The sequence below is a fragment of the Salminus brasiliensis genome, chromosome 1 (genome assembly GCF_030463535.1).
Source record: "Salminus brasiliensis chromosome 1, fSalBra1.hap2, whole genome shotgun sequence".
NCBI lineage: Eukaryota > Metazoa > Chordata > Actinopteri > Characiformes > Bryconidae > Salminus > Salminus brasiliensis.
In genome coordinates this window covers 98,482,009-98,494,265 of record NC_132878.1, presented here as the reverse complement: position 1 = coordinate 98,494,265, position 12,257 = coordinate 98,482,009, and the positions used below count along the sequence as shown (strand labels likewise).

The following is a 12,257-nucleotide window of genomic DNA, read 5'->3' as shown; positions in this document are numbered from 1 at the left end:
CGACAGAGCAGACGGAGACACAGACACCGCGGCCACAGACACCACCGCAAACGCAGAGAGAGAGAATCAGAGAGAGACGATGGTCGAGAGTCCCCAACATATGGTAACACACACACACACACACACACACACACACACACACAGAAATCTGCATTCCTATAGCTCCAGCAGTACTGAGTCCTCCGGCTCTCTGGACACACAGCGGTAGAGGCAGCTCTCAGGGATATTAGCTCTTCTTGGGTGTTATTCTAAGGGTCAGGAGAACCCCCACCATGTTTAACAGCTGGACAAACCCATTCATCTTTTTTCACCTTGAAATGTTATGAGTTCCTGGTAGGGCTGGGCGATATGGTAAAAATAACATATCACAATATTTATAGACGATACAGACTGAAAACATCAGGATCAGATTCTTATAATCTACCATTCAGATCCTCTCCTGTACTGAACACAGTGATTTATACTCTACAACATCTGCTGCTCTTCACCTACTGAACCCAGTGTAATTACACTGCTAGTAATGAACCCTGCAGCTGATCAGTGTTTATTAAGCAGTAATAACCTCCATAAGTCTCCTCCATATGATCAGAAAAGCTTACTGTATCACCATAACAACAACATTTATCATCATATTATAAAATACCCTCCAAATTTAGAGACAGTGAAACTTGGCTTGTCCTGTTATGTATCGTATCAGAACTGAAAAAGCTGGATCAGTGCATCCCTAGTGTAGACCCTTAGTGCTGAGTACAGAACGGTACGACTTCATTAGAGTTCGCTGCACCAGGTCCAGTTAAGCAGCTCTGTAATGGATCAGACAGAGACTCAGCGTTTATTAAAATAAACTGAAGTGAAGATTTATAGATTTATATTAAAGTCATAATATAATCTCTAAAAACAGGAAATTCTGCTGCAGCCTTTTCCTCTGTCCCAGCTTATGTGTGGGGTATCAGGGCAGTATGAGGGCTGTCCGTTAAAGTCTGTACCCTAAATGCAGTCGACCAAACAAGACATGGAGGTTTTAGCTCCGGACTTTAGAGCTAAAAGCAAATTAAACATGTTGCTGACTATCTAGAACCTCAACTGTGTGCCGTGGTTCTGCAGCACTGTTACAGTCCAAATCCTTCATCTCCTACAGACACGCCGTCCCAGAGGGTGCAGTTCATCTTGGGCACTGAGGATGACGACGAAGAGCACATTCCTCACGATCTGTTCACGGAGTTGGACGAGCTGTCCTTCCTGGACGGGCAGATGTGTGAATGGAAGGAAACGGCCAGGTAAAGCAGCCTAACGGCCCGCGGTGGAGGCAAATACTCCACCATCCGTTAGTGACACAGATTCACACACCACTAGAGCTGGGAAATATGAGAGTATTTTAATCGTATGGTGATGAATGTAGTCATGGTGATACTTAATAAACACTGATCAGCTGCAGGTTTCATTACTAACAGTGTAATTAGATGAAGAGCAGCAGATATTATCGAGTATAAATCACTGTATTCAGCACAGAGAGAATCTGAACAGTAGTTTGTAATGATGTATTTAGTCTGTGATTACAGTATCGTGATAAATATCATGATACAGTATTTTTACCATATCGCCCAGCCCTACACACAGCTCTATAAGCCATGAGCACGTAACCCTAATTTGCCCAGTGCAGAGCGTGGGCTAGAATGGTTTGAAGCCCCCCCAGCTTTTGTGAAACTGTACATACAATACTCTCAAGGCTGAATGCAATCAAATCCTCGAGACCGTGTTCTAACATCTAGTGTAAATCCTGCCAGATGAGCAGAGGCTGATGCTGATCAACCGTCCTGCTAATAAACCTCCACCAACGCTTGGGCGCTTGGGTGTGAATATCCAGCAGGTGTGTGGAAGCTGGATAGGTCCCAGACTGGGCTGAGGAGCTACATCACTGGAGTTGGACATCCTTGATCAGGGCTGGGCAACACAACCCAGATGTTCTGATCCGGGTGTTCTGAAAGTCACCTCAGCTGTGACTGGGAAGCACTTACCTGTAGCTTAGTTACTAAGCTACTTTCTCCCACAGTAAATACATTCAAATGAGATGTTTTAGTGAACAGGTAAAAGGCTTGAGCTCTACCGTTCTGGCCCGAACTCTTAATGTGGTCAGATAACGGATCAGATAGTGCGGTTAGTTACAAGGTCTCTAGGTAACCGCTGATTATCCCTGTGATCAGGGGGGCCTGTTTTACTGACTGTGACAGTGTGTGTGTGTGTGTGTGTGTGTGTGTGTGTGTGTGTGTGTGTGTGTGTTCAGGTGGCTGAAGTTCGAGGAGGACGTGGAGGACGGTGGGGAGCGGTGGAGTAAGCCGTATGTTGCCACTCTCTCACTGCACAGCCTGTTTGAGCTTCGGAGCTGCATCATGAACGGCACCGTCATGCTGGACATGAGGGCCAACACCATTGAAGAGATTGCAGGTTAGTGTTCACCTCAAATCACAGGGTTGTCTTTACCCCACAAAATGATGGGGTCACCCTCAGCCCGAGTAGTCCCAGGGTAAGAATTACCCTCAGAGGTTGCAGTGTAATCTTCACCCTTAGAGGTCAAAAAGTAACCTTTACCCTGAGAAGTTTGCAGGGTCACTTTTATCCCCGAAAAGTCAGTAGGGTAACGCTAAACCCCGAAAAGTCCGCAGGGTAACGCTAAACCCCGAAAAGTCAGCAGGGTAACGCTAAACCCCGAAAAGTCAGCAGGGTAACGCTAAACCCCGAAAAGTCCGCAGGGTCACGTTTACCCTCCGCAAAGTCCGCAGGGTAACGTTTACCCTCCGCAAAGTCCGCAGGGTAACGTTTACCCTCCGCAAAGTCAGCAGGGTCACGTTTACCCTCCGCAAAGTCCGCAGGGTCACGTTTACCCTCCGCAAAGTCCGCAGGGTCACGTTTACCCTCCGCAAAGTCCGCAGGGTCACGTTTACCCTCCGCAAAGTCAGCAGGGTCACGTTTACCCTCCGCAAAGTCCGCAGTTTAACATTAAACCCCGAATAGTCAGCAGGGTCACTTTTAACCCCTGAAAAGTCAGCAGTTTAACAGGGTGACAAATCGATCCCGTACAGAACAATCCTTTTACAGAAATCCTGTGTAGTCTTTACTCTCAGTAGATCCCTCAGTAAATCCAGGCCTGAGGAATCAGCGTAGGATGATCTCCTGAGCCCTGCGGTTCCCTTTTACCCTGAGAGATGATCCGTCTGTGGGTGACCGGTTGGCTGGGTTTATTGTCCACGCCTGGGCTGAACCTGCTGGTGTAACTGTGCCTGTTGATCCTCAGATATGACCATAGACAGCATGGTGGCGAACAAGCAGCTGGACGAGTCTCTGATGGAGAAGGTCCGGGAAGCCATGCTGAAGCGGCATCACCACCAGAACGAGAAGAAGCTCAGTAACCGCATCCCGCTCGTGCGCTCCATCGCCGACATAGGCAAGAAACACTCCGACCCGCACTTGCTCGAGAGGAATGGTGAGACGCTTTGCTGCACCCCACTCTCCCCTGCCTCTCTTCACCTCCACCTGTCCGTTTCTTCGGTTCTGAGCTTTTAAGAGTTCAGGCTTTGTTCAGTCACCACTGCGCTCCTTCTCTAAACTAAACGAACAGACCAGAGCTCAGAACGCTGAAAACCGGGTGCGTACACTGACTGCCTGCGCGGCCGGCACCGGGCCCGTCTCCCAGGTCGCTATGCTGAGGATGTGGTTTTTGCAGTGTGTGATGGGAGCTGTTTGGTGCATGGTGTGCAGCGAGTGTGAGTTCCTTGTTGACTTGTAGGAGCGTTTGTGGAGCGAGGTAAGTGATGTGTGGGGCTGCGCTGTCCCGTGTGTGAGTGTTTAGGAGGTCACTAAGCCTCTGAGGACTGACTGCTTTTGTTTTGTTGGTGGTGTTGGTCTCCTTGCCTGCAGTTCCCTTGTCATATCTGATTTCGCCCCAGCAGCCCAAGCTCCATTGTCTTCCTATTTGGCCTAACCCGGGGTTGTCCAGCTCTGGTTCTGGAGGTTCTTCAGCACAGCAGGTGTGTAGATGCTGGGCTGAAGTTCCCAGACTGGGCTGAGGAGCTCCATCACTGGAGTTGGACACCCTTGACTAGAGCTGGGCAACACGACCCAGATGTTCTGAAGTAGCAGCGTCTTGGTTGTGCTGCCCATGCTTTAACTCTTTCCACTGTCTATTCATCATCATGTCTTTCTTCTCTCTCATTCTCCGCCCTCAAAGGGGAGGGGCTCTCTGCCTCCCGGTTGTCTCTCCTGAGGCGCAACTCCTCCATGTGCACCTCCACCCCTTTGGGCTCGCGCCTCGGGTCCAGAGCGTCCCGCGGCTCTCGCGGCTCCTTCATCCCTGGCCTCCTGCAGCTAAGCCCCACCTCCTCTCCGAATGCTACGCCCCAGAACTCCCCTCCCCCATCCCGCCATTCCTCGCCCCCTCCACGTCCAACCGGCCCGTCCCTGCAGTGTCCAGAGCTGCTGGTGTCCCGGGGTGAGAGGGACGACATCCCGGAGGTTGTAGTGTTCCCGCCTGAGGACGAGGAGCCACACCTGTATGAGAGCTCCGACCAGGACGAGGGGGTGGGACCTGACCACGCCCACCAGTCGCTGCTCCTGCCCCCGCCCCCAGAAGGCAAATATCAGCTGGCATGCGGCATGCAGCCCCCAATAGAGTGGTTTCTGCCCCTGATCCTGGAGCTCCCACTGTTGTTGTGGTTCTCTGCGCTTGGGCTGCGCTCACGATGACCAGACTGACCAAAACGCAGACCTTAAAGTCAACCTACATCAGACACGTGTCCGACCCGTGACCTCGTGAGCTGAGTGGGAGCGGTCAGATCCGAGGTCACGTGCATGCAGCAGCTTCTCAGACTGGCAGCAGAGGCTAATTTGAAGCACTGACCAAAAACATTCACCTGCATGTGCTTTCTAACTGACCCTGGACATCTACCCTTTGTTCTGTTCGACAATCATGACCTTCAGAAGTTACACTGCATGTCCAAATGTTTGTGGACACCCCTTCTAATCAGCCACTTTAAGCTGCACCCATTGCTGACACAGATGTGCAAATGCACACACAGCTTGTCTAGTCCCTGTAGAGAAGAAGTACTGCCAATAGAATAGGACCCTCTGGAGCAGATCAACATCATGACCCTATTGGCTCCATGCTGCCTAATAATGCCAGGCCCCAGCATTGAGGAGCTGTGGAGCAGTGGAGGAACTGTGTTCTCTGAATGAGTTGGGAGGTTGGGTGGTGATCATCTAACCTATTAATCCTGACCTCACTAATGCTCTTATTGTGAATGCTCAAATCTCCAGAATCTAGTAGAGTCTTCTTCTCTGGACAGTAGAGACAGTTACTCCAACAGAAGCAGGATCAGCTCTTTAATACTGCTGATTTCAGAAGAAGCAGTGAATGAGCAGGTGTCCCAATACTTTTGGCTGTCGTGTATTGCTTCTGTTTTGCTTTGTTTCTTAGTTTGTGATGTCTGGCCACTCCCATTACGCGGGGCATATCCGAGACCCAGTGTGACCGCGGCTTTGGGCTTCAGGCTTCATCTCGATATTAACAAACTGCCGGACACTCAGACCTGACTTGCTGAAGTTGTGTGTTTCTGCAGGGACTGCGTCTGTTGTAGGTTATCTTGCCCACCAGTAGGTGGCAGCACCATGAGAAATGCTCAATGCTGATGCTCAACACCTGAAGAAAGAAAGGGGTGTGGCTACGCAGGTAAGATGAAGGCCATCCCAGTGAAGAATCTTCCTCTCCTCTTCCTCTCACCTGTGGCCACACCCCTTTTTTTCTTCAGGTGTTGAGCTTGCATTAGGCCACCACCTACTGGTGGGCAAGAGTATCTTCTGTGTAATATTCTGAGCTTAAAGCCTACTGGTGAAATGTGGGTACTGCAGGAGGCAAACCCAGCGGCTCACAGCTGGTCTGTTTAGATGAAGCTGAAGCAGAAATCGGGCAGAATGCAGTGGAGAGCCTGGAATCAGTGAATCAGTGGAAACCCAATGAATGAGTCTTTCAGCCCCGTTCTGCTGTACGGTGAGAGCTGGGCTGCTACGAGCTCGTCTCTCTCTCTCTGTTGTGTGTGGTGAGGAAGTGTGTGGGAGGGGGCGAGTGAGTTCACCACTGATGTCGGTCTGTGTTACTGAATGGAAACAGAAGCAGTGTTATTGTTGTCTGTCCTGGGAAGAATATTTAAATAGTCAAAATAGTCAAATGTCCTTTTTCTTCACTGTCTCACCTGTAGCGTACACTACAATATCTCCTATACACATGTTTAAAGACTAATATCTCTATTCTAGTGTATAGGAGTGTTTATTGAGGTGTTTAAAGACTAATATCTCTATTCTAGTGTATAGGAGTGTTTATTGAGGTGTTTAAAGACTAATATCTCTATTCTAGTGTATAGGAGTGTTTATTGAGGTGTTTAAAGACTAATATCTCTATTCTAGTGTATAGGAGTGTTTATTGACAGTGTGTATGGACTAATATCTCCTATTCTAGTGTATAGGAGTGTTTATTGAGGTGTTTAAAGACTAATATCTCTATTCTAGTGTATAGGAGTGTTTATTGAGGTGTTTATGGACTAATATCTCCTATTCTAGTGTATAGGAGTGTTTATTGAGGTGTGTATGGACTAATATCTCCTATTCTAGTGTATAGTGAGGGGTTTATTGAGGTGTTTATAGACTAATATCTCCTATTCTAGTGTATATGAGTGTTTATTGAGGTGTTTATGGACTAATATCTCCTATTCTAGTGTATAGGAGTGTTTATTGAGGTGTTTATGGACTAATATCTCCTATTCTAGTGTATAGGAGTGTTTATTTAGGTGTTTAAAGACTAATATCTCCTATTCTAGTGTATAGGAGTGTTTATTGAGGTGTTTATGGACTAATATCCACTATTCTAGTGTATAGGAGTGTTTATTGAGGTGTTGTTGGACTAATATCTCCTATTCTAGTGTATAGGAGTGTTTATTGAGGTGTTGTTGGACTAATATCTCCTATTCTAGTGTAGAGGAGTGTTTACTGAGGTGTTTATGGACTAATATCTCCTATTCTAGTGTATAGGAGTGTTTATTGAGGTGTTTATGGACTAATATCTCTTATTCTAGTGTATAGGAGTGTTTATTGAGGGTGTTTAAAGACTAATATCTCCTATTCTAGTGTATAGGAGTGTTTATTGAGGTGTTTATGGACTAATATCCACTATTCTAGTGTATAGGAGTGTTTATTGAGGTGTTGTTGGACTAATATCTCCTATTCTAGTGTATAGGAGTGTTTATTGAGGTGTTGTTGGACTAATATTTCCTATTCTAGTGTATAGGAGTGTTTATTGAGGTGTTTATGGACTAATATCTCCTATTCTAGTGTATAGGAGTGTTTATTGAGGTGTTTATGGACTAATATCTCCTATTCTAGTGTATAGGAGTGTTTATTTAGGTGTTTAAAGACTAATATCTCCTATTCTAGTGTATAGGAGTGTTTATTGAGGTGTTTATGGACTAATATCTCCTATTCTAGTGTATAGGAGTGTTTATTGAGGTGTTTATGGACTAATATCTCCTATTCTAGTGTATAGGAGTGTTTATTGAGGTGTGTATAGACTAATATCTCCTATTCTAGTGTATAGGAGTGTTTATTGAGATGATTATAGACTAATATCTCCTATTCTAGTGTATAGGAGTGTTTATTGAGGTGTGTATAGACTAATATCTCCTATTCTAGTGTATAGGAGTGTTTATTGAGATTATTATAGACTAATATCTCCTATTCTAGTGTATAGGAGTGTTTATTGAGGTGTGTATAGACTAATATCTCCTATTCTAGTGTATAGGAGTGTTTATTGAGAGTGTTTATGGACTAATATCTACTATTCTAGTGTATAGGAGTGTTTATTGAGGTGTTTATGGACTAATATCTCCTATTCTAGTGTATAGGAGTGTTTATTGAGATGTTTATAGACTAATATCTCCTATTCTAGTGTATAGGAGTGTTTATTGAGATGTTTATAGACTAATATCTCCTATTCTAGTGTATATGAGTGTTTATTGAGATGTTTATAGACTAATATCTCCTATTCCAGTGTATAGGAGTGTTTATGGACTAATATCTCCTATTCTAGTGTATAGGAGTGTTTATTGAGGTGTTTATAGACTAATATCTCATATTCTAGTGTATAGGAGTGTTTATAGACTAATATCTCCTATTCTAGTGTATAGGAGTGTTTATTGAGGTGTTTATAGACTAATATCTCATATTCTAGTGTATAGGAGTGTTTATGGACTAATATCTTCTATTCTAGTGTATAGGAGTGTTTATTGAGGTGTGTATGGACTAATATCTCCTATTCTAGTGTATATGAGTGTTTATTAAGGTGTTTATGCACTAATATCTTCTATTCTAGTGTATAGGAGTGTTTATTAAGGTGTTTATGCACTAATATCTTCTATTCTAGTGTATAGGAGTGTTTATTGAGGTGTGTATGGACTAATATCTCCTATTCTAGTGTATAGGAGAGTTTATTGAGGTGTTTATGGACTAATATCTCCTATTCTAGTGTATAGGAGTGTTTATTGAGGTGTTGTTGGACTAATATCTCCTATTCTAGTGTATAGGAGTGTTTATTGAGGTGTTGTTGGACTAATATCTCCTATTCTAGTGTATAGGAGTGTTTATTGAGGTGTTTATAGACTAATATCTCCTATTCTAGTGTATAGGAGTGTTTATTGAGGTGATTATATCCTGCTCTTTCTCTCTGTAGGGTTACTGGCCTCACCCCAGTCCGCTCCAGGGAACCTGGATAACAGTAAACCGAGTGAAAGCCGGATCAACTCTGGGCCTGGGGGGAGCCGAGAGAACAGTACTGTTGACTTCAGCAAGGTAACACACACACACACACACACACACACACACACACACACACACACAGTTAGAGCTTTTTTAATGTGTACAGATGTACATGCGCTGGATCTTGTAAGAAGCATATCTTCATCATATTTCTTTAGTTTATATATATATTATTATTTTTTTAGCTCTACTTAAAATACGTGTTGGTTTAGGAACCCAAAAAACACGCAATTATGTTTTACAATTTAACACACAGAGCCTTTAGGACTGATGAATATAAATGAGCTCTGTTCTGATTCAGTCCAGACTGACCTACTCCTTATAACGTCCGTGTGAACGGGTGGAGCCGAACCGCTGTAGGCTGAATAGGCAGTGTATGTAAATGGGGCAGTTTTAGCGTCTGTATATGTTTTCACACGCTGATTATTTATTAATCATTTAAATACGTTCATTCATTCTTTAACATGTGGACAGTTCAGGTTTTCATGTCGTGCGGGAACTGGAAGTATTCAGGAAAGCTGTAACCAGAGATTCCAGACGGTCATCACTGTACCGGAGGACAGTCGGAGTCTGTATTTTATGAGTGTCTGGTTTAATTACCGCTTCACGTGAAAGCTGTGAATCTGAGACGAGTCGTTCTATCGTTCCTGTTTACACTGGTGTCCGATTACCGCCTCACGCTGTCCAATCACTGCCATCTCTCGCTGTGCACTGACCTGCAGGAAATAAGGCAGAATATCACCTTTCTCTCCTCACACAGTCAGTAACACTGAGTTCCTCTTATCTCAGGACAGGAAGTGTGACAGGTTGGGCCGGCTGGACGGTTAGGTTGTGATATTTCTACAGTGTATGATCTGATCTGAGCTTGTCTGATAAGTTTAAACCAACAATGTTTTATTATTATTATTTTTAAATGGTTTATGTACTCTGATACTTAAAACAAGAAATAAGAAATCTAGTGTCATCCTTCTAAATTATAAATAAGAATATTCGTTTTGTTCTTATTTTAAGTCGTTGTATTTTCAGATCATCATCATCATCACCTACAGGTCATTTAATAATTTTACTTATACGACAAAATGATGACTGAGACCATCACAGTTATACTATTCTGACAAAAGTATTGGGACACCTGCTCATTCACTGTTTCTTCTGAAACCTGAGCCGCTCACAGCTGGATCAGGGTTGACCCTGCTCTCTGCAGAGGGAGGGGTTTGAATGTGTGTTTAAGCTCCAGCTACAGGCAAGGTCAGAGGAAACCCAGCCCTGCATTTTATACACAATAAACTCTCACCCATCAACCAGTACAGCTGCATAATTAGACGGTATGGGTTTGATGGTATGGTGATCTACTGCAGCAGCTTCCGATAAACAGTTCTGTATGGATGTTTTCCCTCATAACATAATCCATATCTAAGTATAAAGAGAAGTGAATCCGACTCAGCTGTAAAGAGAAGTGAATCAGACTCAGCTGTAAAGAGAAGTGAATCAAATCCAGGTGTAAAGAGAAGTGAATCAGACTCCGCTGTAAAGAGAAGTGAGTCAGACTCCGCTGTAAAGAGAAGTGAGTCAGATTCAGCTGTAAAGAGAAGCAAATCCGACTCGGCTGTAAAGAGAAGCGAATCCGACTCGGCTGTAAAGAGAAGCGAATCCGACTCGGCTGTAAAGAGAAGCGAATCCGACTCGGCTGTAAAGAGAAGCGAATCCGGTCCGGCTGTAAAGAGAAGCGAATCCGACTCGGCTGTAAAGAGAAGCGAATCCGACTCGGCTGTAAAGAGAAGCGAATCCGACTCGGCTGTAAAGAGAAGCGAATCCGACTCGGCTGTAAAGAGAAGCGAATCCGGTCCGGCTGTAAAGAGAAGCGAATCCGACTCGGCTGTAAAGAGAAGCGAATCCGACTCGGCTGTAAAGAGAAGTGAATCCGGTCCGGCTGTAAAGAGAAGCGAATCAGACAGTGAATCAGATCTTGTTGTGAAAGTGAATCAGATGTTCTGGTGTGAACTGACCTGTACTGTGATTCTGTTCTTGGCTGTACGGTTGCCACGGCAACAGGACTGCCACCCTTCTTTTCGCTGTCGCTGCGGCTCTGAGAGACCCACTGTAAGTCCCACCACCCCACTTCACTTCCCACCTTGGGATGATCTGTGATGTCACTCATCAGCACCTGTCAATCAAGCATGGGCCTGTGGTTGGTGAAGTGTCTGTGGGCGGAGCTGCTCTGCTACATGTGTTTGATCTGTTAATCCTCTGTGTAATGGAGCTCCATTGATCTGATTGTTGTGCTGTGTCTGTGCCTCTTTCATGTGTGTAATTGATGTTCTTTGATCATCACTGAGAAAGAGATGAAGTGACCCATCATCCCTACCCCTCCACCCCCACCCACCCATCATCCTTACCCCTCCACCCACACCCCCACCCATCATCCCTACTCCTCCATGACTCTGACCAATCATCCCTACTCCTACACCACCCAAGCCTGTCATACCTACCCCATCATCCCTACCCCTCCACCAACCCCACCCTCTATCCCTAGTGGCAGTGGTGCTCAGCGGTTAGAGCGCCGGGCTGTCGATAACAGGGTTGTGGGTTCGATTCCCGGGCTTGGCAAGCTGCCACTGTTGGGCCCTTGAGCAAGGCCCTTTACACTCTCTGCTCCCCAGGTGCTGGAGTTGGCTGCCCACCGCTCTGGGTGTGTGTGTACTCACTGCCCCTAGTTCACTAGTGAGTGTGTGTGTGTGTGTACTCACTGCCCCTAGTGCACTAGTGAGTGTGTGTTTACTACCACAGATGGGTTAAATGCGGAGGACACATTTCGCTGTACAGTGTACATAGCACACACCTTTACCTTTACCTTTTACCCACCATCCCTACTTCTCCACCTACACCACCCACTATCCCTACCCCATCATCCCTACTCTTCTACCACCCGTGCTTATCAAACTTACCCTGTCATCCCTACCCCTCCACCTACCCCACACACTATCCCTACCCCATTGTCCCTACTCCTACACCACCCACTATCCCTACCCCATCATTCGTACTCCTGCACCACCCTGACCCATCATCCCTACTCTTCAGCAACCCCTGACCCATCCTCTTTACTTATCTACACCCACTTAACATCCATACCCCTCCACCTACCCCATCTTTTATCCCTACCCCACCTTTCATCCCTACTCCTTCAATATCCTCACTGATCATTCCCATCCCTGCACCACCTGGACCCATCATCCCTAGTCCTCCACCATCCCAAACTATCACCTGTACCCTTCTGCAATCCCACCTTTCATCCTTAGCCCTCCACCACCCCTCGCCATCATCCCTACCCCTCATACCCCATCTGTCATCCCTAACCTTCTGCAAACCCTCTTGGGTTTGTGCAGGTTGGGGAATGGCTCGTTTCTGAA

At 45.6% G+C, this 12,257-nt stretch overlaps 1 protein-coding gene across 2 annotated transcripts in view; it reads left to right on the top strand.

Moving 5' to 3' along the window:
• Positions 1 to 12,257, top strand: part of slc4a7 (solute carrier family 4 member 7) — a 60,276-nt gene that overhangs the window by 21,723 nt on the left and 26,296 nt on the right. Inside the window, exons 3-8 of one of the 2 annotated variants that reach the window (XM_072692560.1) lie at positions 1 to 103; positions 1,139 to 1,277; positions 2,282 to 2,442; positions 3,290 to 3,478; positions 8,765 to 8,883; positions 10,903 to 10,950. The exon at positions 1 to 103 is cut by the window's left edge and continues 41 nt beyond it. In XM_072692560.1, the coding sequence (XP_072548661.1) occupies positions 1 to 103; positions 1,139 to 1,277; positions 2,282 to 2,442; positions 3,290 to 3,478; positions 8,765 to 8,883; positions 10,903 to 10,950 (759 nt within the window). The remainder of the gene's footprint in view (positions 104 to 1,138; positions 1,278 to 2,281; positions 2,443 to 3,289; positions 3,479 to 8,764; positions 8,884 to 10,902; positions 10,951 to 12,257) is intronic. The other variant, XM_072692561.1, reaches the window with a different exon arrangement.